The sequence below is a fragment of the Meriones unguiculatus genome, chromosome 11, assembly GCF_030254825.1.
Source record: "Meriones unguiculatus strain TT.TT164.6M chromosome 11, Bangor_MerUng_6.1, whole genome shotgun sequence".
NCBI classification, from domain to species: Eukaryota; Metazoa; Chordata; class Mammalia; order Rodentia; family Muridae; genus Meriones; species Meriones unguiculatus.
Window position 1 is genome coordinate 19,045,518 of NC_083359.1, and position 26,477 is coordinate 19,071,994.

Sequence of the window (26,477 nt, forward strand, 5' to 3'; positions counted from 1 at the left end):
ATAGGGCAGGGCCTTAACACAGCGAGAATCTGGGTCCGGGGAAAGAAAGGGCACCTTCCTGTCTCATCCTTGTCCCCAGCTTCTGCCCTTCCCCCAGCCACAGGGTCCTCTTACCTTCTTTCCAGGAGTGCCGGGTTCTCCCTGAAGACAAAACAAAATTAGGGTGTAAGGGGGCGGTCAGTGCTCTGGGGGTATGGCCTGCACACCAGGCCTTTGTCCCTTCTGGTGCACCAATGACCTGTGGCCTGCCCTTGACCCACTGGGCCCTTAGACATATGCGTGTGGAGAGTCAGTCTGCCTCCGACTCCTCTTCTGAGCTTGGGGAAGTCTCTGTTCTTTAAGATGGGGAGGGGCACCTCCCAGGCCCAGGTGGGTGTTGGAGTGTAACTGACTTGCTCACTGAGGCTCTTTACCCGTCCTTAGTCCAGGGATTCAGGATCCTGCACAGAGAACTTGGGTCTCCCTCCTACTCCAGGTACTGCCCAAGCCCGAAGAGGGAATCCTGGCATGGAGAGGGACTTCAGAGACTAATGTGAAGCCTGAAGACAAATGACTACACAAGAGCCTGCAAATCTTCCGTCAGCCACAGCCGAGGAGCAATCAAGAGGCCCTAAGATGGATGGGTGGATAGGACAAAATGGACACCAGACAGTGGAGCGCTAGCTAGGACAAAGGGCAGAGAACAATCGGGGGAGAGATTATGAATCTTTCCAGTGCCAACCTGAAACCACTGAACCCTGGAGGGAAGGTTTTGTCCACACTGCCTTGTGGATAAGAAGCTATGAAGACAGCATCAGGATCAGTGGCTGCTGGGGGCTAGGGGTTAGGGTGTGTGTGTGTGTGTGTGTGTGTGTGTGTAATACATGCATCTCCCCTGTACATGCAGGATATCAGATGTCTTACTCTATTGTTTTCTGCTCTTTTAAGTTTATTTTTATTTTTTGTCTTGAAGCAGTGTATTTTTATTTATTTATTTATTTATTTATTTTAAGCAGTGTATCTTAAAGCTTGTTTCATCCAGGCTGGTCAGGAAGATTTTGGCATACGCCTCTCTCTGCCTCTCTGTGCTGGGGTCACACACACACACACACACACACACACACACACACACACACACAGAACCATGCCTGGCTTTTTACTTAGGTGCTGGGGATTCAAACCTAGGTCCTCATGCCAGCTCCCCAGCCCCCAGCACAGGGGGTTTTTAAGACAGTAAAATTATTGTGGGGTTATGTGACTGGAGGGCACAGATCATTACACGTTTGCCCCACAACAGTGCTCGGCACCCTCCTGTGGACTGTGAACTGTGGGCTGTGGGGGACAGTGCATCAATGTAATTTTCTTAATCATGACACATGTATGACTCTGACAGGGATTGGGGGGTGGACAGGCAAGGCAGGAGTGGGGGGCTGTACATGAAAGCTCTGCATCTTTTCCTCAATTTGGCTGTGAATCTAAAACTGCATTGAAAATAAAGATTTTTAAACAAACAAACAAAACCCCAAACAGGCAGGTGGTGGTGGCACACACCTCTAATCCCAGCACTTTTGAGGCAGAAGCAGAGAGATCTCTGAGTTCAAGGCCATCCTGGTTTACAGTGAGTTCCAGGACATCCAAGGGCTACATAGAGAAACCCTGTCTCAAAACCAAACCAAACCAAAACAAAAAACTCCAAACAAACAGACAAAAGAAGCCCAACCAAAACCCAACCCAACCCAACCCCAAAAAAACAAAACAAATAAAAAATAAAAAACCCAAAACTGAAACAAAATATTCCCCACAAAACCAAAACCAAAAATACCCCAAACACCCAAGGTATCACATAATTCAACCCTCACAGTCTAGTGTAAAGTCAAGGCAGGAAAGGTCTGTTATGCCCCCATTTAACAGGTGATTACTGAGCCTTGAAGATGGAGTAACCTGTCGGTCTTTTGAGCTGAGTCCCCTAATATCACTGCCTTGGTCTCACTGGTGGAAGCTGGGAGAGGAAGGTGGGGAGTGAGACCGATGAGCAGGAGGGGTGCTGAGTACATACCTTGGGTCCTGGGAGTCCCTTGGGGCCCTAGAATGAGAGAAGAGAAGGTGTTAGACAGGGTGAAGGCTGGAAGGACGGAGTTCAAAGTTATTCTTGGCTTCATAGTGAATTTGAGGTCAGTCTGGGATACATGAGACCATGTCTCAAAAAAACCAAATCAGGGCTGGTGAGATGGCTCAATGAATAAAGGCACTGGCTACCCAAGCCTAATCATCTTAGTTTAACCCTTGGGACCCACACAGTGGGAGAAAGCCAATTCCTCCAAGTTGTCTTCTGACTTCCACGTTGGTGCTGTGGTGTGTGTGTGTATGTGTATATTCAAACACATATACATGCATGAACACACACACACCCTAACAATAAAAACTCAACCCCCAAACAAGACAAAGAAAAACAAAACAAGACTCAAAACGAAAAGAAAACCCAAACCCCTGAAACCAGAACATCCTCTCCCAAAAGCCAAAACAAAAAAAGGAATGAGATTCTGACATATCTAAAAACTAGGATACACTGCAAGGAATCTGTGCTAAAAGGTGGGGGGTGAGGTGGGGAAAAAACTCATCCTCAAAGCTCCACATGAGGGCCGAGAGATGGCTCAGTGGTTAAGAACACCGAGCCTTGGTCTGTCTTGTGGTTTTTCCTTTTATCAAGGTGACACCACATCTCAGAGGAAGAGGCAGAATTGTCCAGCTGAGTTCTAGGACAGATTCCTTCTGCCTGGAGCAGTGGCTGTGTCAGGGCTCAAAAGGTGATGGGCCAATGGCACACCCTCACCAGGTAAGGTGAGGTCCTAGAACTCCGCCCAGGCTGGGAACTGTGCCTATCCACATCACCACTGTGGACAGAGGGATGGGCACACAGGCATGGACACCTAATAATTCTGGTGTGAGTGCATGAGGGTGTGAGAGTTTTATCTTGTCACCTTGATTAGGTTCAGCGTCACCATGGAAACAGACATCCGGTGTCTGCGAGGGCATTTCTAGAAAGGTGTAACTGAATAGGGGTGATCCACTAAAAGTGGGCAACACTGTCCCATGGACTGGGTCCTGGACTGAGTAAGAGAAGGTTGAGCACCAGCATTCCTTTTTTTTTTTTTTTTTTAAAGATTTATTTATTTATTTAATGTATATGAGTGCTCTATCTGCATGTACACCTGCCTGCCAGAAGAGGGCATCAGATCTCATTATAGATGGTTGTGAGCCACCATGTCGTTGCTGGGAATTGAACTCAGGACCTCTGGAAGAGCAGCCAGCGCTCTTAACCTCTCAGCCAGCTCTCCAGCCCGAGCACCAGTATTCTTATCTTTACTTTCTGATTGTGGGCACCACGTGACCAGCTGCCCCATGCTTCTGCTGCCACACCTTTCCCACCACGATGGATTGTGCCCTCAGACTGTGAGGAAAATAACTATTTTGGTGGGAAAGAGGCTTCCCTTTCTGGGAGCCACATTCCTGCACCTTTCAAACACCCCAGACACTCACCATCTCGCCATCTTGTCCAGGCTCTCCTCTGGGACCCTGAGGAGGTATGTGAAAATAGCAGTGAGTGACCTAAGGATGTCACATAACTGAGCCTGAATCTCCTGCCAGGACACAGGCAAGGGCTGTAAGCAGGGCCTCCAATTCGCCTTCAGTCAATCCTGAGAGGTGGTTGTTATTGTCCCCACTTCACAGATGAGAAGGCTGAGGCTTTGGGAGTTATGCACCTAATATGACAATGGATGGATGAGCCAGTTGAGAGGACCTGCCTGATAGGAGCCTCTGGTGGTAGCCTGGTAGAGGTGTGAGCTCTGGGCTGGAGGGAAGGACAGATTGGAGTCTCTGGGCTAGGATGAGAGAACTATTTTCTGTGGATTGGTCTCCTATGGTCTTGGGGGGAAACTGAGGCACATTAATTAGTTTTGAGGGAGAGGGAGCAAGGAAGAGGAATAGAGGTTGGTGAAGAATTACGGATAAACCGCAAACCTGTGAGTTGGTCTCTGGGTCAGAGTTGGGGTGGGGATTTGGAATGAACTTGCAGGTTAGGGTCTGTGGGTCTTTTAGGGTTTGATTTGGGATCTGGAATGAACCTCAAGGTTAGGGTCTGTGGGTCTTTTAGGGTTTGATTTGGGATCTGGATAATAGTCAGAGCTGGAGGTGTGGGGCAGGATTAGAGGTCAAGGTCAAGATTAGGGCTAGGAAGCAGGTCTGTACTAGATTAAAGGTTGGCTGTATGAGGGTCTAAGCTGTGGATGGGCTTGGGGCTAGTTGGGTCTAGGTTGAGTGTGTGCATTGGGTGATGGTTGACCTTTGGCCTACTGGGAAGAATGGCAGTTTGGAGTTGGCTCTGGGGATCAGGGGTCAGAGTGTGCATCAATATAGGATCATCTCTTTGAGGCCACAGTTCCATGCTTTCTCTTACCGCTGGGCCCTGAGCTCCTCTGGGGCCATCTTTCCCAGTGTCACCAGGAGGGCCCCGGGCGCCAGGTGGTCCAGGGGGACCAGGTGGTCCTGCAGCTCCATCTTGCCCTTGGGCTCCCTGAAAGACATATGATATGACCCGACCCTGAGGGTAAGGGTGAAGGCTTTTTAGCTTCCAGAGAGGGGCTTCCTTAAACGGGCAGTCCCTGTGCCTTCCTTTCCCCTCGCAGGTGCAAAGGATGACAAGTCTTTGACATTGGGCTCTGGCTGCTTCTTGGTAGTGGCAGGAGGGGACCTTGCTGCCATCTTCTCAGCATCGGAAGCCTGATCTGTTGTCAGGAGGAGAAATGACATATGTTGCCTGTGTGAGACCGGTGTCCCCCGCAGGAACTTCCTGGTTGGTTCTCTCTTGTTGCTTTGCAAGTGGCAGATGTGCATGACGGGGGATTTATTTTACTCTCACACAAACGACCGCATATGGACATTGGCGGTAGCTTTTAGGTAACTGCTTGAAATGGAAACCCTCAAGACTTCCTCCCACAAGCGAGAGGCTGAGCTACATGTCATGTTAATACATGCCACTCAGCGGTAAACCAACAAACAAGGAACGGGCAAAGCCCAGCACTTGGGAGGCCGAGGCAGGAGGATTGTTATGAACCCAAGGCCAGCCTGAATTACAAGAGTTCCAGGCCAGCCAGAGTTGACTGTGGTGTTGGGTAAGTGACCCCAGTATGGCACTCAGGGGGGCAGAGCCAGGAGGGTCATGAGTTCAAGTCATCCTCGGGTGACATAGTCCACCTGAGGCCGGTCTGGGATACAGGAGACCCTGTCTCAAAAAATCCAAACCAGGGCCAGCCTGACCATCCCTGGGAGCCACAGAGTTGGGGGAGACAGCCAACTCCTCCAGGCTGTCCTCCGACCTCCATGCTTGTGCTGTGTGGTGTGTGTGCCTACACACATTTACATGCTCGCACACACATAACAAGTGTTAATTAAAAAACAAACAAACAAAAGCAAACTGTAAAGTCCAAACCCAAACAAAGGAAAACAAAACCTAAAACAACACCCCTCGAAAAAAAAGAAAAGAAAAAAACATTCTGATACATGAAAAAACTTGGATGCTGTAGGGAAACTATGCTAATGGGGGGGGATGTCCCCCAAAGCTACACATGAGCCTAGAGAGATGGCCCAGTGGTTAAGAGCACTCACTGCTCTGGCAGAGGACCCGGGTTCAGTTCCGGGCATCCACATCTGGCAGCACAACTGGCCTCTGCAGGCGCTGCACACACATGCAACACATCAATCATGCGGGCCCCCCACATATGAATAAAAATATTGAAGAAACCTTAGAAATATTTAAAAACTTACACACTGTGTAATTTCACACACCTGACATTACTGAGTGGAAAAGTTAAACAGATTGAAATTAGTGGTTGCCAGAGGCCAGGGAGGAGAGAGGGAGGAGGTTGAGGGAGGGATCTTTGTGTGGTGGTCACAGGAGTCCACATATGTCCATACTATATAGAAGAAAACATACCTGCACACACAGTCATTCCTACACACATTTGTGCACACTCAGACCCATGCACACACACAGCCAAGCACACAGGCCTACACACACTCATTCACACATGCTCACACACTCATGCGCGCCAAGGTTAAACACACACACTCACACACACTCCCACTCACACACTCCCACTCAAGCCCAGACGCTCGGGCACACACAAACATGGGTAAACGGGGGAAATCTGAGGAAGGCTGACAGTGGTGCAAGACGTCGCCTTAGGCACAACTAGATGAAAGTACACAGGGGATCGTTTAGCACACGCTCGAGTGGCTTTACGGTGGTCTCAAAGTAAAAAGACAGCAGCAGCAGCAGCAGGCAATGAAGGATGGTACACAAAATCACGACTCTGCACCCCGAGTTAGTACTAGGGTCAGACCTCAGGCGTCCTGAATCCCCACTTCATGGCCCTTCTAGAAGGGAGGTCTGTCGTGTGACTGTTCCAGGTGCTGGGATCATGGTGCATTGTTCCCCGACCTTCTGGCAACCAGGAAAGGAAGAAGCCTTGCGTGAACCCAGCAGCACTTCCTGTAGTCTAATTCGGCCACTGTGAACAGCTGGCCAGGGCCAAGCCGTCTTCTGTGTTGTAAATCTTTTCCTGTTGCCAGGGCAACTCGTCTTGTGTTTGGCTTTTCCAGACAGGGTTTTTCTGTGTAACCTTGGCTGTCCTGGAACTTGTTCTATAGACCTGAACTCACAGAGATCAGGCTGCCTCTGCCTCCTGAGAGCTGGGATTAGAAGTGTGGGTCACCATTGCCCCGCCAGAAAGAGGATTTTGGACCCCTGTACAGGTGTTTGCTTCTTCTTCTTCTTCTTCTTCTTCTTCTTCTTCTTCTTCTTCTTCTTCTTCTTCTTCTTCTTCTTCTTCTCTTTTTTTCTTTTAAGATTTATTTATTTATTTAATGTATGTGAGTGTTCTATCTGCATGTACACCCACATGCCAGAAGATGACATCAGATGGTTGTGAGCCACCATGTGGTTGTTGGGAATTGAACTCAGGACCTCTGGAAGAGCAGCCGGTGCTCCTAACTGCTGAGTCATCTCTCCGGCCCCTGCTTCTGTTTCTTTGAGACAGAGTCTCACTATGTAGCCTTAGCCCTGGCTGGTTTGGAACTTGCTAGGTAGACCAGGCTAGCCTTGAACTTGCAGAGATTTGCCTGCTTTTGCATGTGCCACCTTACTCTCTTCCCTTAACCATCACTCCCCGCTCCAGGGCTGGAATGCTGAGGTCTGGCCCTGAAAACACAGGGTGAGTAGGGGTTGGGGAGCACAGCAAACTAGCAGGCCAGGCCCCGTCACTCAGCCAGGCTACCTTGAGGACGCGGAGATTGTACCCACGGTGGTCTCTGCTTATAAAGCCTGGGTTGAGCTGTGGGAAAACCATCTAGAAACAGGTGGTGTGGTCAGAGAAGCAGGAGGGGACTCCAAAAACAAAGCAAAGCAAAACAAAACAAACAAAACAAAACAAAAAACACAGGGCAAAGCCACCTGACCCAGCCCAGCCCAGAGAAAGGCCGCTTGTGGCTGGGTTTGCTGAATGAGCCAACACGCATTTCTCCACCTTCTGCACCAGAATAGAGAACAGAACAGAATACAGCAGGGAAGAGTGGTGTCGCATAGCCTAGCACAGCATAGCGTAGGATGGCACACGGCGGGTGTGATGCTGGGTCCCACACTGGGTGGGACTCCTAACAGATGTCACAGTGCTCTCTTCCTGCCCTTTGGAGAGCTGCTCCCAGAAGCCTCTCTAAGAACATGGCGCCAAACTGGGAGGAAGTCCCACAGTGCATGGCAAGCACAAGCAGTCGCTCTCTAGCTGAGTGGGGACAGTCACATGGGCGATAACTGGGTGAGGGGTCACACCTGGGCCCCCAGGCACTCAGCCTGAAACTGCAAGAGAGGCCTCTCTTAGCCTCGGACCCTGAACACTAAATACGAATTGTCTGTTTAAGACCCTAAGCCTCTCTGTGTGGAGGGGGGGCAGGGAGTCAGTTCACAGCTGGCTGGAACACACCACGACAGGAGGCAGGAGGCAGGATATCCCTGGCAAGGAGCTTTGAGAGAAGTGTTTGGTAAACATAGGGCCAGAAGGATTTCGGTCATTGCAGGCTGGGCAGCCCTACTGGGAAGATTAATTTCCATAAATCCCATCTGAAATCAGTGTTTCCCCAGCAGCCGCAGAAAGCACTCAGCATGGGGACAGGAGAAAGGAGCCTCCTCCGGCCCACTTGTGGCCTGGGGGTCCTGACCTCGGTCAACGGCCCAACAAGGAACAGCTCTGCCCATCAAAACTCAGCCTGTTTCATCCCCCTGCCTACGCCAGCTCTTGTGATCACACGCCCTATGATGTGGTCCCACTCTTGTTGCTTCATGAAACCTGCGGGCTCTGAACCCTGAAGTCGCAGAGCTGGGTCTTGCCCAGCCTGAGCACAAAGCCCTGGTCTGTGTTCTCTGCCCTTTCCCTTTCCTGCTCTTCATCCTCCACAGCCAATATTCTCTGGGTCCAAGGAGCTCACTCATTCTCCACGCAACCCCTCCCCGAGATGGCAGATTCTTGGTATGGGTGACTCTTGTGCCGATGTGTTCTGGGGTCCATAACCTTCCACGTGACCCCGTCTTTCTCTGGGTAGCTAATGTTTACAGTCTCTGCAGTCAGGGTCCTCTGCCTGGAGCATTCCGGAAATGATGAGGACATCTTTCTAGGGCTACTTAAGTGCTCCTCTACCAAGAATCACCTCAGCTTCAGTGCAAGCACTTCTGGGTTCCTGGACCCAGTAGGCACAGATGGGCCGGATGGGAAACCTGTCTCCTGTCCCCATGTTGACTGCTGCTGTCAACTACTGACATTTATGGTTATAAGGAATCCCTACAGCACTTTCGTAGGGGTGCTGGGGGTGCTGGCAGCCATCAAACCCCCCCCCCCCATGGTTGAAGGACCGGAATCTCAGGGAAAGTGACTTGTCAGGGTCATGGGCCTGAGAGGTGACAGGGCTGAGCTCTGGGATCAGAACTGCTGACCTCAGGGCCTTCACTTTTCCTGAGTGCCAGCTGTCTTGTGGGATGGTCAGTGTCTGGCTGGGGCCAGGATGAACCCCACTTTCAGGTCTCCATGGTGACAATAGTGACAATCAGGATGACTGCCAGATAACTGTCATCTGAGTGGGAGGCAGCGGCCTCAATTAGGTGAGGGTGCCTGGGGGCTTCCACAGGGTGGACGAGGGTGGAGAGGGAGGGCTGTCCCACTCGCCTTCTCTGGGATAAGCTTTGGTGAGCTGGGACCCCCGAAGAAACTCTGGAGATACCTTATCGTAATAATATTAAACAAACCATGTGTTGTCGATGAGGGAGGTGGTGCTCCATTCTTACCCGAGGGCCAAAGTCTCCTGGTGCACCCTGGGGAACCAAACACAGGGAAACGAAAAGCTACTGATTGCATTATTTCTCCACATTTCTTCTTGCACATTCCCTCTGTGCTGGGCATAGATTCTAATGCGAAGAACAGGCAGGCCTTACTTTGAATCTCCGTTGCCAAGGAGAGTACCGAGGTTGAGAGAGGTTAAGAGATAAGGCCCAGGTCACACAGCTAGGCAGTTCCTCATCTCTGGCTGCACCCTGGGATCTAAGACAAGAACCCAGACGGTGCAGCCTCCAAAACCTTGGACTGGTGAAGAATGTTAAAGCCATGAGCTTTGGCACGGGTTATGTCATGGGTTATGTCACGAAGAAGACAGCTTCTCTTTGGCTTCAGAGCCCTGGAGTAGTTTCTGTGGCTCTGGCTGCACTAAGACCAGCCGAGAAGACTCAGGACACCTACCAGCCGCACCGGTGCCTCATGCGCCCACCAGCAAAGACCGTTCACACTGTGACCTCACAAACTCCCCAAAGAGCTTTTATATAGGCGGCCAATCTGAGACCCTTACGGCTTGGCAGCTTGCCAAAGAGGAGGCTCTGAGGCACCAGGTCCCGTGTCTTTCCATGGCTTTTTCAGCCCTCCTGGCCGCTAGAGGCACCAATTGGCTTGTCAGATCTCACGTCCAGAAATATACAGTCGCTTCAGGGGCTGTGGTCCTGTGGAGTCCAGGCTCCCTCTGACAGTGACTGAGCATCTTTCTATCCACACACCCACCCATTTATTTCACGAGGGCTGCCAAGAGAGCCCTCCGCCATTTGTGTCCCTAAAGTATGTCTCCCTCACAGAGGGATCATCCACCATCACTGTTCATACTCCAAGCCCCCCCAAGGTGCCCTGCTTGCCTTTGTTATGTTATGCTGGGACACCAGAATCCAGATCCAACCCTCCCAGCATGTGGCTAATGCCTTACTACGTGAGCTTGTGGCCATTTTTAGAGACAGGCACTGACACCACTTGCTCCACTCTGCAGATGCGGAATTGGAGGCTCAGAGGTGGGGTAGGGGGCTGATTTGCTTAACTTCCCACTCTGGAACTGAGGTTTAGAGTTGGATGCTGGCATTCTTCATCAGCACACAGAGTCTGGTCAGCCACACTTACCTTTTCCCCTTTGGGGCCTGGAAGTCCCTAGAGAAGGAAGACAGAGAAGGAACAGCTGTGAGGGAGGCAAGCTATGCTGGCTCCACTTCTGACTGCCCCGTGGCTATGAGGGCTGAGGGACCGTGTGGGACTAGGACAGCTGTGTGCATCTGAGGGGGACGCTACACAGGCCTGTTAAGCCATCCTTGCTGCCTCCCGGAAGCTTCACACCTGCCCTCAGCATGATGGTGACCAGGGTTTGGGGGTCAGCAGCAAGGGTCCACAGGCACCCTCTGAGGAGGACAGGGCACATCCCCTAGTTTTTCTGCCTAGAGGGTACACATATTCCATGCCTTATCTCTGCCAGGGAGGAGGCCATTGTCCAGAGTTGCTGTCAGTCTCCAGAATCCTTGCCTTTAAGATCAGTGGCCTCTTGAATTCTAGGCTCCATCCATCTATCCTTCAATAGGTCGCTCGTTCACCCGCCCACCCACCCATTTACCCATGCATTTACTTATTTTCCGACTCTTCCACTATTTATCTATGTACTCACCCATTCACCAATTCATGCATACATGCATCCATCAATCTACCCACTATCCATCTATCTATTTACCTGTCTCTCCAACAACCCACTCATCTATCCACCCATCCATTAATCCATTCATCTCCCCACCAGTGGGGGCTCATTTATCCTTGAATTCACTCACTCGTTTATGCTCCCATCATCCATCCAGGCCTCCACCCATCCAGGCACTCACTTATCCTCTTATCTACCCATCTATCACTCACTCATCTGTTCACCCACACCAAGTTATTTATTCAATTGCGCTTATATTTTCTGTGCACCTTGCTCATCTGCTTGAGGATGCCTGTGGGCCATGAGCTCCTGGAGCAGTTACTGAGAACGTCTCAGCCTGAGGCCATCATGGAAGTCCTGAAAATATGCTAGACATTCTGTGTCCAGGGCCTACTGGAGGGCCCTGTAGATTTTGAGGGCTGACTAAACCCGGGGACTGTGTGGCCCATGGTTCTCCATAATTCCACAACGTCCCCTAGGAGAGGATGCTTAGGGGCGAGAGGGTGAAAGGGCGTCTCCATGGTTACTCAGTCAGCAGATGGAGCTGAACACACATGGCAAGTGGCTTTGTCTCGTTATCCTATAGCTGCTGAATTTCCTTTCCAACCCCCTCAGGTGTCCCATGGTCACTCTACCCCCATGGCAGCAGCCCTACCCCACGACCCTCTAGCAAGTGTTGCGGTCACTTACTGGCTTGCCATCCAGACCCAGAGGTCCCTGGAACATGAGAGAGAATAAGGGTTACATACAGGAACATTCCTTCCATGTCTCAGGACCCCAGCACATTATTTAGTGACAATAAAGCAAAGCCTGCCCTGAGCCCTGAGGTCAGGGTACATCCAGTGAGGCCAGGGTAGGGAGTGGGGGAAGGGCATTTGTGTGTAGCCAGCCACTCAAAATCCCCTCTCCTGATAACTGAGCCCCAGTTCTTCTCTAAAGCCCTCCCCATCATTAGAGTGGGATTGTGGAGGGTTGTCAAGGTGACAGGTGCAGCCCTGGGATGCAAGCTGAGCCGTAAGCATCATGTCTGGGAATTCAGTGGTGCTCTCAAGGGGAAAGGGGGCCCTTTTCTCCCAATGGGGTTGAACCTGGGGTTCCTTGGCCTCCCCATGTGACTTGAGAGAGAGAGAGAGAGCCACAGAGAGGAAAGCAGAGCTGAGAGTCCGAGAGAAAGACAGCGCCGAGGGCTCAAAGCTGTAGTTGCACAGTGATCCTGCACACGTCTGTTTTCTGGGTTCCCCTCCAGCCAGCCTGCCACTTAGGCTGGAGGAGCTGTCGCTTAGACCGGAAGACTCTGGAAGGCTGAGCATTCTGCTGTGGCTTGTGGCAATAGCAGTAAGGGCTGGAAGAAGCTTCCTGGGCCAAGGCTGAGAGTGGGGTGTCTTAGGTGAGGCCTCTCTAGTGCCTGCAGAGGGCCGCTGAGCCTAAGGGGCACGCTTTACCTGTCTATCCACCTGTCTACTGAACGAGTCTCCCTGTCTCCCTCTAGGGCTAGGTGGGTACAACATGGGAGCTGCTTCGAACCAGGACTGTCTGGTCTCTGCATGCCCTAATCTCCTCCTCTCCACGTGTACTTCACCTCTTCTTTCTTTTTTTAAAGAAACATTTCAGTTTACCATGTACTTCACCTTTGACCCCAGGAGCAATGTCTGCATTTCTACCCTTCTGGTCTTTGTACACGCTGTCCCTCTGTCTGGCTCACCCTTCTCCTCTCTGCACATCTTTAGCTTGGTCACCTCCTGTTCCAGGTTCATCTGCAGCCTAGAGTCAGGTGGTTCGTCCCTGTTCCTGGTAAATACAGTCTGGTGGTTGCGAGTGACACACGGATGTGCTTTCTAGACAAGTGTCTATGACAGCCAGCAGAAAAGTTTCCTCCCTTGACTCAGAGCACACGAGTGAGGTCTGACATGGAGCATGTGGCCAGGGAATGCTTGGGTCAAATATCCCTCTTCAGAAAACCTGAGTCCTGCTGGGTGGTGGTGGCGGCACACGCATTTAATCCCAGCACTTGGGAGGCAGAGGCAAGGCATATTTCTGAGTTCAAGGCCAGCCTGGTTTACAGAGTGAGTTCCAGGACAGCCAAAGACAGGACACAGAGAAACCCTGAAACCAAAAACCAAAAACCAAAAAAAAAAAACCAAAAAACAAAAAACCCAAACAACAACAACACCCACCCCCAAGACAACAAAAAAAACCCTCAAAACCTGGGTTCCAGGCTCTGATTATAGCTCAGTGTTTGCCTAGTATGCACACAGCTCTGGTTTCAATCCCCAGCACCACATTAAAACTAGGCCCACCTCTAATCTCAGCCTTCCTAAAGTTGGGGCAGGAGGATCCATAAATTTAAGGTCATCTTCAACTCCATAGTGAGTTCAAGGCCAGCCTGAGCTACACCAGACAGCTACCTGTCTCAAAATCTGAAACTTCAAGCAGCGATATGATGCCCAACCAGCGGACTCTTCCATGCGGCGAAACTTTTCTTCATGCTCACAACTATTTAATATATCTCACTAAGAGCAGGTCTGAGCGCAAGAAATATTTGACGTGTCAGGGGTTTTGTGTTTAGACTTGGGCCCCATTCCTACTGTAGCTCATCATGTGTATGCAAATATAGGCTGGGTATCCTCCATCCAAAAAGGCTTGGAACACACATATTTTGGAATGTTTTTGCATTTACATGATGAGATATCTTGCAGATGGACCCAAGTGCAGACATGAAAGGCATTTATGTCTCATTTGCATACACAAGCCTTGAAGGTCCTTTTGCATGATGTTAGTAATTCCGTCTGCTCAGCCCAGTGTCAACTGTGGAATTTTCTATCTGGGAGCCCTTCAGATACTCACATGAGGGATGTCAACCTGTCACACAAGGGAGGAAGGAGACACAGGACACGTAGCGAATGAGTTCTGGCAGTTCAGAGCCAAGAAGGGGCAAGAAGGGGATCGGGGTGGCAGGAAGGGTTCAGGAGGGCTATGTAGGAAAACAACACGTGGGGCTTTGGATCTGAAATGGATGTGGTGAACGAGAGGGGAGGTAGGCAGTGTGGGCAGAGAAGAGGCCAATTAAAGCTGAAACCGGGTGCTGGGAACCCGGTCTTTAGGACAGAGCTGATCCACAGCCATGACCTTTGTTTGCAGAGGTGGTTCTGGCTAAGAGAGGTGTCCCTAGGCCTCCCACTTAATCTCTCTTCTGGGTGTGTGATTGAGCCTCAGAGAGACTGCTGGGTAGTGGGCAGTAGTTGGGGTCAGTGACACTGAGGAGGAGGGGCTCAGGGGGGAGGGAGAGGGAGGAACATCCTGCTTTGTGTGTATGTGTTTTCTCTGTGTAGCCCTGGCTGTCCTGGAACTTACTTTGGAGGCCATGCTGGCCTCAAACTCAGAGAATCTGCCTTCCTCTGCCTCCTGAGTGCTGGGATTAAAGGCGTTGTACACCCTGCCCATCTTTTTGTGGTCAGATGGCCCTACCTGACTTGACAACATGCTTCTAATGTCCCTTCTGGCCTGGGGGAGGGTGGAAGTGAAAAGGGAAGGGCTGAGTTGACCTGAGCTGTGGAACTTTCTAGGGTGGAAACTATCCCTCTCTATTCCACCTTTCTCAGACGGATGCTCCATGGCCCACTGTCCTGTAGTCTTGTCCATGCAGAGAATCTGTGGTCCAGTATGTTTGAGGAACACTTGGCTTCACGATGGGAGGTGATTATGGTTTCTTTCCCATAAGCCTTGTCCAGATCATTTCCTAGGTTGTGGGTTTCTGAGTGGCAATGTTCCCAGTCTCATGGGTACCCACCCCATGTCCCATCTCAGGGCCTGGCTGAGCCTTAAGATAACAACCCAGGTATAAGGTTATATGGACTGCTTACAAAGTAGACATTTCCATGGGCTGGAAAAGAGCTTATGCCTGGCATTGGGTGCTCATGAGAGAGAGATATTCCTCAGGGAAGGGCTGGGGGATGGTCTGTCTAAGGACAGAGCCCCAGACTGGCTGGATTCATGCTCCTGTTGGCAGGATTAGGGGTGGGTGTCTCTCCCATCCAGGCAACCCACCCCTGCCCAGACAATGGGGAATCAACCAGCAGCTACCCCACCCTTCTTGAGTTTCCTGCCAGAAACACCAAAGAGAAAAGTAGCTGAGGGCAAGGGACTTGAGCCTCACTGGGCTTGGGTTCAAATTCCTCCACTGACTCATGCTATCCTGCCTCTGGGAACCCTCTCCTGCCTGATCAAAGCCATGGGATCCACTGGAGCTTTTCATCACCTTCTGCCCTCCATGAAACATGACAGCTGTTTACAAGTCTCAGTTCTGCTTGGAGTCACTTTTCCTCAGGAGATCAGCTGGCTCCCGGATGTTTCTGGATGTTCAAGAAGCATATAAAACCACAGGCTGCACATGAATGGAGAGCAAGGCCCCAGGGCAGCCTCTGTCTCCTGCTTCACTCAGGGGCCAGGATGTTCCAGGTCTTGATCTTGTCTATAAGGTGGGAGACATGCCGTTCTCTCAAATGACAAGTTCAAGTCCAGTCCCAGGGCAGCCAGAGCTAGCTGACACAGAGTTGGTGTCTGAATTAGCCTTGCCAGAGGCAGCACCGGGAGTGACCTTCATGTGGCTTTGACTGGGTCAGCTGTATCACCTGATTTTTCTTTTTCTTTGAGACAAGGTTTCACACTGTATCACTGGCTGGCCTGGAACTCACGCTGGCTTCAACTACACAGAGATCCACTTTCTTCTGCCTCCAAAATACTGGGATAAACATGAGCGACTACTGCTGCACCCTTCTAAAAAATTATTTGAGGCTAGAGAGATGGCTCAGTGGTTGAGAGCACCTGCTGCTGTTGTAGGGGACCTGGTTTGGTTCCTAGAACCTACATAATGGTTCACAATCATTGGTAATGCCAATACCAGAGATCTGATGCCCTCTGGCCTCCATGGGCACCAGGTAGGCACATACATGCAGGCAAAAACATAGAGAAACAAAAGATCTGCCTGCCTCTGCCTCCCCAGCTCAGAAATGAAGCCAATTTATTTTATTTTTCCTTATGTGTGTCTGTGTCAACAGAGCCCAGGAGGGGACTTGGACCCCTTGAAGGTGGAGTTACAGGTGGTGGCTCTTCCCTTCACTGCCTCAGAGGAATGTACACTTCCCCGGCTGGGACCTCAAACCCCACCAGCCTTGTAATTTGATGAAACCAGTAATGGGTAAATAAGTCATTTAAGCAGATATTCGGGATCAGTTCAAAGGCTTAGTCCTTTAAACACCACATCTCCCAGCCACAGTGTTGGGTTGTTCCTATGCTGGACTCAGCGGAGCCATCTCTTGAGAGCTGAGGACAGGAAAGGCAAGAGGGGTTCTGACAAAGTAAGTCTGGGTTGTGGCATCTGCAGGCTTCTTCCCTGGGGCCTCAAGATGATCAGCTGCTGAGAGCTACCCTCCTTATGCTGGGGAATGTCAAGGGCTGATTCTGACGCTTTCTGATGCATCTTCCCTGGCTGCCCTGGAACTCACTCTGTAGACCAGGCTGGCCTTGAGCTCAGAGATCTGCCTGCCTCTGCAGGTGAGATTAAAGGCATGTGATACCACTGCTCCAAGGTCCTTAGCATTTATTTATTCGTGTGTGTGTGTGTGTGTGTGTGTGTGTGTGTGTGTGTGTATACATATGGAGGTCAGAGTTCAATTTCTGGGCATCAGTTGTGGGCATCCTTTCACTTTGTGGGTTTTGGGGAGTGAACTCTGGTTATCAGGCTTGACAGCAAGTGCCTTTGTTTCCTGAACCATCTCTCTGTACCCCTCCCCCCCTTTTTTGAGACAGTGCATCCTATAGTTGGCCTTGAGCTCTTGATGGTCCAGCTTCCCCCTCCCACTGCTAGGATTAGAGGTATGTATCATTCTGTCTGGATTGATTTGGGTCCTTTTTCTTGTACCTCACCTTCCCTTCGATGGGCAGGAAGGAACCAAACCAACAAACTGACAATGTTTAGATGCATACAGAACCACGCCACCCAGCCAGAGCTGGGTGACTGTCTTGCTTTCTTACTGTAATTAATGCTGACAGCTCCTGCTGGGGAAATGGAGCCTTCAAAATGCACTGGGCCAGCGCCCCTGGATGAGGGGGCTTACCGGGATTATCAGTTCAGGGCCTAGTAATTAAACCCCAGATGTTGACGATTCATCAAATTACAAGGCTGGTGGGGTTTGAGGTCCCAGCCGGGGAAGTGTACATTCCTCTATGGCGGTTCTGTGAGCCTTGCCCTGGCCTTCACTAGGGCTGGGCAGTGGCAGGGAGTCGGGGGCAGCCCCTCCAGGCAGGTCAGCCCCATATGGTTCTGATTTCTCAGGCCTGACTGTTTGCCTACATATGGACTGCAGTTCTAGTCCGGGTTTTAACAATTTCCCCAACTTGAGTCCTCTGACCCAGGGCAAGGGCAGAGAGGGCCTCAGCGTGGAGGTTCAGCTATGGCTTGTGCCTGCTGCTCTTTCCAGAGACCCTAGGTCTGGGGGCTTTTCAGAGTAGCCTCTGGCTCCCATGTCACACACAGCAAGCTCTAGACTCACAGGTGTGTCAAGCTGTACGTGGCCGAGGACGGCTGTGAATGTAGCCCAATATGACCTTGTGAACTTAATGAAAACATTAGTATTATTCTGCAATGCGTTTGTAAGCTGACCTTGTCCTTCTCAAGTGTGAACTTCGCAGCAGATGTATGGGTGAGGGCTGGTGAGGTGGCTCAGAGGGTAAAGGCGCTTGCTGCTGAGCCTGACAGCCTGAGTTCAACCCCTGAAACTCACATGGTACAAGGAGAGAACGGACAGCCTCAAACTGTCCTCTGGTCTCCACATGCTGAGGGCGGCATGCATGGTCCCTCTCTCACATACAAACAGAAATGGACATTACATACACAGGTGGTGACGTCAAAAAGCTAGAGGTTTTGTCAAGTAACAACTATGAGGTTAAAAAATCAAAACAAAAAAACCACTACCACTACCACCATCCCAAAAAAACAAACAAACCTCAAACCAACCAAATTAGCAGCCATGTTGAAAAATTCTGACAGTTCACTTCATTACACAGTTTGGAATTGTTCTGAAAAGCAGGAAGACCTCCAAGACTCTGGGACATGCTCTTGCCTGCTCAGAATCGTACTGTCTTCGCATGGGCACAGCCCCGGGGCTCTTGCTCCAATCTTTCCTTCCGCTTCACATCCGCCTGGGAGTGTGACCGGCCAGCTCTGTAGGGGCACGGGTGTGCAACCCTTGGCCTAGGCCTCTTTCAGTTCTGACATCTTGAGCCATGGAAGCAGCTGGCTTCTATTTCATGGAGAGAGCTTTCTCGGTGAGTGGCCTGTGTTGGCTGGAAGCAATTATGCCTATGTCCCCATCACACACTGTGGCTGGGAGACATGGTGTTTAAAGGACTAAGCCTTTGAACTGATCCCGAATATCTGCTTAAATGACTTATTCACCCATTACTGGTTTTTGGTGGGGAGAAACATGATTACCTTGTCAGGTATCAGGATAAATTGCCCCTCTTCAGGGAGAGGGGATAAACGGCCTTGACTTCCAGTGGGTGAGGGAGAATGGAGTATGGGCCTGGACACTTGAGCTGTGTCTGTCTGAGACGCTTGTGCTGGGTAGCACGGGACAGAGCAGACAGGCTGGGGTACCCTTTCTGCATCAAACAGACTGCTGTGTGGCTCTCACTCCACTGCGAATCCAGGGGCCAGCGACAGTGATGGCTCACAGATGATGAAGCTAGAATCCAGGACGAGGCAATGCACCACCAGCCTGCCTTCTGCTCTTCCACCCCAAGCTGCATCATGGACCTTCCTTGATTTCCATAGACAGTAGAAGCAGAAAAAGTAACACTACCAGCCAAAAGGGTCAGAAACTGTGTGGATCGAAAGTGTATATCAAATTTAGATCTGCAGCTTTTGTTTTAAAATGATTTATTTGTTTACTTATCTCTCTATTTATTTAATGTACATGCATATTCTATCATGTACACCTGCAGGCTAGAAGAGGGCACCAGATCTCATTATAGATGGTCATGAGCCACCATGTGATTGTTGGGAATTGAACTCAGGACCTCTGGAAGAGCAGGCTTAACCTCTGAGCCATCTCTCCAGCCCCTCCAGCTTTTCTTGAAGTATCAGAAAATGCTATGAGGTTTGCCCTTCATGGACTGACCTGTAGGACCTCATTTAGGTCACGGTCCATCCAGCCCAAGCTCCCAGTTCTGTATGCTTTCCTGCTGGCATTTTTTCTATTATATTTATTTATATACTATATAAAATATAATTATTTATACTAGTTACATATCAATATATAATATAAAATATATTTATATAACATAAACAAATGTATTTATATATACTTAACGTGTTAATTATATGTACATATAACTATTATATTATTTTTCTCTACTGGCTGATGCCTGTAGGATACCAGTGAGCTTCTGAGCTCACGTTTCAGGAGCGGAACTGTCTCTCTGGTTCTTCTACACTCCCTCCCAGACCAGCATCCACTATCTTCCATCCCTGCACAGACAGTGAACGGAGGACGGCATGCTAGCCACGACCCTGCTTTTACACCTCAAGAGTGCGCCGTCCATTTTTTCTTGGATGCCCAAGTCCTTCTTTGGGATGGGGAAGTGGAATGGGTGGGGTGGCTCCTCTGGGACTCGGACATCAGAGGAAAGGAACAGATGATTCCGCAGTGAGGCTGGCTGCCTCACTGCTTGCTCCTTGTCAGCCTGGCTCTGTCTGGGGGAGGGGGGCGCCCCCTGCACCTCCCACTTGCCAGCACGCCTATCTGGCTTTTGCTTTGTTTTGATTTTTCTTTTTCTTTGAGACAGGGTCTCACTATGTGGGCTAGGACTCGCTTTGTAGACCAGACTGGTCTCAGACTCAGGGATCTGCCTACCAAGTGCTGGAATTAAAGGTGTTTGCTAGTCACTGCTCTAAGGAAAGGGCTCCTATAGCTCAGACTTGCTTTGAACTCCTTATATAGACAAGGATGATCTTAAACTCTTGATCCTCCACCTCTCGAGTGCTGGGAATATTGGTGGGCACCATCATGCCATTTTTTTTCCTTTTTTTTTTTTTAAAAAAAAAAAAAAACAGGGTTTCTCTGTGTAGCCCCGGCAGTCCTGGAACTCATTCTGTAGAGCAGGCTGGCCTCGAACTCAGAGATCTGCCTGCCCCATCAGGCTTTCACGCCTGTTTTTCATGTAGTGCAGGAAGCGTCTCTATCAAACCCGAGGCTTTGTTTACATTAGGCATACTCTACCAAGCAGCTACCATCCCATCTGGCCCCCCACTTGAGTTTTTGTTCTCATGTCACACCTTCATTCCTTGAGACAGCAGCCCTGTTCTCCAGCTTGGGTCTGTAAGTGCTCCCCGCTACTAAACCCCCTTGGCGTGGATCACAGTCTAACGTGAGGCTGAATTATGGATCTTAGTCATAGGCTCCTGAGAGGCTAGAATCCTTGGATGTATTTCTTGTCACTTACTATGTCTGAAGTTCCAAAATGCCCTGAGCGGAGACTACAATAAACCTTTGTTGAACAATGCTTATGACATGACAGTGATTCCATGAGCAGACATCCGATTTCCCACCAGCACCTGTGTCTGTACTATGAGCACTAGAGGGCGCCCTCGATCTGTCATCTGCTGGTCGGGACTGGGAGGCCTGGCGGGATGCTTTCCGCTAGGATGCTCACCCGTGCAAAGCTTGCTCGCCTCGAGGGCTCCCCCTGCTGGACCGGGTGATCGTACAGTGACAGGAACTGTCATTCACTGAATGCCCAGCTCTGGGGCTCTCAGGAATCATCTACTTGGATCTCCTAATTGCTACTAGGGATGCAAGGAACGTATCTCTGAGGGGTTGGGATATGCCTGAGGTCACACGGACTATGGGGACCCAAAGCTCATCCTTTCTCAAGTCATGGGAGCTGCAGGGACCGCTTCCTACCCGCATGCTTGTCTTCTCTCTTGTCTCTTCCTGGCCCTGTGGCCCAGTTCAGGCCTGTGAACATGCTCCCCCATGTGTGTGTGGTGAGCTGAGGAGGGTTACCAACCAGCAACCAGTCTGCAGGTACTACTCTGTGACCGATGGCTGGCAACCAGCGAACGGAGGACCCACCCTCCTCACAGTACCATGGACAGGAGGCCCCCATCCCAGGGAGATGCGGAAACGGGCAGCTGTGTGGCCCCTGGAACCTGGGCACAGGAGACAAAGCTCAGGCCTCCCTGGATTTGTGGTCATCTCCCCTTCCTCAGCAGTCTCACACGGGGACCTTCTGAAGAAACCCAGGAATGGAGAGCGAGACCCAGACAATGGCTGGACTGCAGAAGTACCTGTTTGGTTCTGCCTCGGGGAAGAGGGTTGGGGAGGAAGCCGGTATGGAGGCCCCCTCCTGCAAGCCCAGATGGCCCCCTGTCTTTGAGGTTCCGATCTGGGGACCATTATGGGGGACTCAGGAAGTACGGTTTCACCCCTCCTCAGTCTGCCCAGCATCTTGGGGGCTGGAAGCTGCCTCACAGGGGTCAGATGAGAATGAGCCAGAGGATGTCAGAATTTTAAAAAGCGCATGAATTTGGGGGTATTACAGATGAATCGTTTAACTAATTACGTTTTAACAATCAAAGCTGTTTTTGAACTGGAAGAGTGTAAGGAAGCATTTGAGTATGTGGCATTCCTCGTTCTTTTTGTTCACTTGATTAATTCCAAACAGTCCAACTGAGTTATTCACTTTGAAATTGGTCCCAGGCTGGGGCCCTGTCTCACAGACCACATTTCAGCCCCGAGCTTACACTGTCCTCTGGGACCCCGGCTGTCTGTCGATGCCCCATGGCTGATGCTGGAGACTTTGCAGGCCCTGCCTCCCTGGGGTACCGGTGAGTTTAACCAGACGGGGCCTGTGGGTGGCGTTCAGTCCTGGGAGATGCCTGCGTGTGGGTTTCTGATTCTATCGGGATCTGCCCCATGCCCCGTGAAGATCCGATTCCTCATTAAAACTTTTTATTGTGTCTTGTGGGGCAAGAGTGCCGAGGTGCATTGTTTAAAGGTCACAGGAAGACTCTCAGGAGCCAGTTTTCTACTTCCGCCATGTGGGTCCTGGAGATGGAACTCTGGCCAGACTTGATGGCAAGCCCCTTTAGCTGCTGAGCCACAGAGCTGGCCCCGGATCCTAACAGAAGGCTTTTACCCAGGCCCAGCCTCACTCCCCAGCAACTCTTCTATCTCAGTTTTCAATTCTATCTTTGTCAATAAACTACTGTGGACTCCTCCTGTGAGCCCCGCCCCATCCCCATTCCTTCTGCCTCTGACCTGAAGCCAGGACGTTTCTAAAATATATGGTGGGAGAAAACATTATTTAAAATGCTGGTCATCAGAAGTGCTCCAGGAAGCTGGAGGTGCAGTTCAGTGGAAGATTGCCTAGTGTGTGATTAAAATCTGTTTTCAATCTCCAGAATTGCCAAACACACACACACGCACACACTCACACATATACCAGAATTGGCAAACACACACACACACACACACACACACACACACACACACACACACCAGGAGTTCAAGGTCATCCTGGCTATGCATGAAATTCTAGGCCAACCTGGGCTACATAGAGTATTTGCGCGTACATGATGAAATAACTGAGATGGGGTGCCATTGTAACTGCAAAATTCATAGACTGTTTATATATGCTTTACACAGTGAGCCCAAAGGTAATCTTGTTTTATATTCATAATTTAGTTTTTGCTGTTTTGAGACTCATAGCCCAAGCTGGCTTGGAATTCTCTATGTAGCCCAGACTGCCCTCAAATTTGTGACTTTTCCTGCTCCAGCCTCCCAAGCACTTTAGAGGTGTGTGCCCCCGTGCTAAGCTGTTGAAGGTGACTGGATGTAATATGTTCAGTGTATTTTCTCTCTCTCTTTCTGTGTGTGTGTGTGTGTAAACATATATGCATACTTGGAGTCCTGAGGTAGGAGTCGACATTGGGAACCCATCCCTCTAGATCACTCTTTGGCTCTGTTAACCGAGGCGATCTCTTAAGGTTGCCCCAGAGCTCACCAGTGTGGCTGGTCTGGTTAGCCAGCCTGCCCTGGCCGTCCTGTCTCTACCTTCTGCAGCTAGGATTACAGCTGGCCTACCACGCTCAGTTGGCATTTCTGTGGGTTCTGGGGATCTGAGCTCTGGTTCTCGGGCTCTTGAGAGGAGCACTTTGACCACTGAGCTATTCCCCCAGCGCCTACCCCCGTGGGGTGACTGTCAGAGGTCGGGTGTGGGATTCTCTGCCTGTGGCGACCTCGAGATGTTACAAGCTTCTGACTGGACTGGGGACATTTCAGAGTTTCTGGTCAGAGACGTTCAGCCCACTCGGACCTGCTCAGAGTTGTGCAGGGACTTTCAGGGCTCCAGTCTCACGAGCAAGGTGAGCACAGGAGCTGGCATTACTAGCATCACTCTCTCTCCTTCCCCAGTCCACTACTCCCACTCGCTAACTCTGGCCACATGGGGCCACACCGGTGAGGCCTGCTGCTTTAGGCCTGTCTCCCGTGGGCACAGCGCCCATGCTGGCTCGGCACAGGATCCTGCCCCCTCAAAGAGTAGGGGTGGAGGATGGAGGCCTTGGTCTCCAGTGCGTGCCCAGGGAACATGAGCCGAGTAGAAGCCAGGGGATCTGTCTGAGAGAACAAAGTGTTTGGAGGTGGACCTGAGCTGATTTCTAAGCAGAGGGAGACAGAACGGAGATGGCGAAGAACAGAGAGGAAGAGCAGGGCTCTGCTGGGACCCATAGATGTGGGAGCCAGGCGCCCTGGGCTTGCCACTGTGAGCTCTGGAAGGGCAGCTAGCCAAGGCCCTGGCCCAGTCTTAGACTTTGGCCCTTCTGGGACTGTGAGCTCCATCCCTTGATCTTTCATTTGTACACAATTGCGTGCACACGTGGGGAGGCCAGAGGTCACTGTTGTGTCAGGGCACAGGACTGCTTCAAGGATGTATTGTGACAGTTTGGGAAACACAGGGCTTGGGAGGATCTCAGAGCCTTGCTAGCTGCCTCTGGGGTCCACTGTTTCCTGGGGACAGTGAAATTTCATTGTCTCCCTGTTCCCCACTGCATTAGTGAGTCTCTTCTTCCAGTCTACAGGTTCTGCAGCCCCTGGACACTTCCGTGGCCACGCCCACTCCCTTTTAAGATTTACCTTTTTCCTTGTGTATATGTGTGTGTCTTCATGAGTTTATGTGTGCCATGTATGGCTCTTCACATGTGAGAGCATGCTCTAAATTCCATGACCCTCATCTGTCTTCCTCGGCTGAGAGTTATTCGCCCCTCAGATCTCTGCATCTTGTCACTGAAGTCTCAGCTCAAACGTCATTCTGTCCGTCTTGATCATTTGATCCAAACCACACAACTATCTGCGCCCCCACCCTGCCCCCTCACCACACCCTCCTATCATCTCTTTCTGGAACGTTCCACTGAACTCAAGGACTGTTCTCGGTGCCTTCAGAGGGCATTTAGGAAGCCAGGAGGCCATGAGAGCGCAACACAGAGAAACGAAAATGCTAAAGGAGAAAACAAGGATTTGTTTATAGTGACTAGGAGGCACAGGCTTGTGTTTTCTGTGCAGATGGGTGAGAGGTGGAGGCAAGATCAAGCTTGGAGTGACAGACAAGTCGCCTTAGAAGCTCCATACATCTTGGATGATCTGTCTCCCATCCCTAGCTGTCTATAGACTGACTGGGCTTGCCTTGCCTTTGTGCCCTCCCTGTGTGTAGCACAAGGCATGATAGCATATGAAGCGCCCAATCCACTTTAACACAAAAGCTGATTAATTCCCTGGAATCCTGGAATGCCAAGCCTGGGGCTCCTTTAACCTCCTTCGTTGATTCACAAAGCTCAGTGCTCAGAACTGCCCCTACTTTGCCGACCAGCGCTTCTTCCTGGCTGCTCCCATATAGAGTTTAGAGTATAGAGTTTAGGTATAGAGTTTCAAGCTCTATACCTGCAATTTCAGTTTTCACCACTAGGTGCCAGGCCAACACAAACTTTAACCAACAGGTCAGGTCTCCTAAGATTCCCTCCAGCACCAGAGAGGCGGAGGCAGGAGGATCTCTGTGAGTTCAAGACCAGCCTGGTCTAGAGAGTGACTTTCAGGTCAGCCAGGGCTACACAGTGAAATCCTGTCTCGAAAAACCCAAAAAAGAAAGAAAGAGAAAGGACTCCTTCTAATCAAAATACACCCTAAATTAGAACAAGACACATAACGTAGGCATGTATTTAAAAACTTATCATATTGAAATAAATTAAAAGTATGATGATACCCACAGTTGGCCGGAGTATGGGGAAACATGCGGTATTCGTGCTCTGTTGGTGGGAATGTAAATGAGTGCGGCCTCCCAGAGGGCAATTTGGCAATGTACATCAAAAGCATTAAACATGTGCAAACCCTTTGGTGCACAATTGGACTTATAGACGTTTATTGTATGGAGATAATCATAGAAATAAGCCTTCACTTACTCCCAGGATGTTGACTGAAGGATGAAATGTTGTCCGTATAAATACTACAGCTTAGAGATAGGCTAAACAAGATGACATATGCAGTCAGATCCTATATGTAGTCACGACATGCCGTAACAGTTTTTAGTGAGTTGGGAGTGTCTCATGATATACCAAGTGAAAGAGAGGAGCTTGCCCCCGTAGCCTTGTTTTTATAATGGAAGTATGGGAATGGAGCCGCATATAAAAATGCTAGAAGAACAAATGAAAATAGTGAGATTTATTGTGTGTGGGTGGTAGGGCGAAGGACGATTGCTTTTTCCTTTTTTTTTTTTTTGGGTGCCTTTCTCTATTTTCCAAATGTTTTACAATGGACATGACATGCATTTATTGCAACCATAAGGTTCTGTTAACAAGCCCTTGGGGGCACAGAAGACAGGCAGCCTCTGTTCTGGAAGGGCGTAGAGACAGTGACCCCGGAGCCCTGTCAGCCCTGACCCCCTTGAGTCCATAACCTGCCTCACAGATGTGGGTGGCCCCTGCTGCCCCCTGTCCCTTAGCCACTCCTACTGGCTACACATATGGACCTGGTTTTAGGCTGGGGGGTGGGGATGGGCAGGGATAGACAGAGGGAATGTAGAAAGCATGGGCCGGGGCTCCCCTCACAGCCCTTTGCTCCACCTTTTTTTTGCTCTTTCTCCCCCCCCGCCCCCACCACAGGAACTGCTGAGATTCTGGTTCAGTGGGAAAAGCAAAACCCTCCCTGGTCCCGGAGTTTGCCAACACTAAAACCCAGCGGCACAACAGCTGTTCCTAAAACCGATCAATCGACACTGGGTTCCTATCCAAATGCTTGGGTGTGTGCTTCGCAGTTAGAGGGGTTTCCTTGCTTACTTCTCCATTACATTTTTTATTA

The 26,477-nt window shown here is 50.4% G+C and overlaps 1 protein-coding gene across 1 annotated transcript in view; it reads right to left on the reverse strand.

The window, feature by feature from the left end:
• Positions 1-26,477, reverse strand: part of Col23a1 (collagen type XXIII alpha 1 chain) — a 268,072-nt gene that overhangs the window by 20,182 nt on the left and 221,413 nt on the right. The window contains exons 6-12 of the mRNA XM_060363748.1: positions 11,761-11,787; positions 10,512-10,538; positions 9,368-9,394; positions 4,436-4,552; positions 3,517-3,552; positions 2,036-2,062; positions 115-141 (exon numbers count right to left, since the gene is read on the reverse strand). Coding sequence (XP_060219731.1) covers positions 115-141; positions 2,036-2,062; positions 3,517-3,552; positions 4,436-4,552; positions 9,368-9,394; positions 10,512-10,538; positions 11,761-11,787 — 288 coding nt within the window. The remainder of the gene's footprint in view (positions 1-114; positions 142-2,035; positions 2,063-3,516; positions 3,553-4,435; positions 4,553-9,367; positions 9,395-10,511; positions 10,539-11,760; positions 11,788-26,477) is intronic.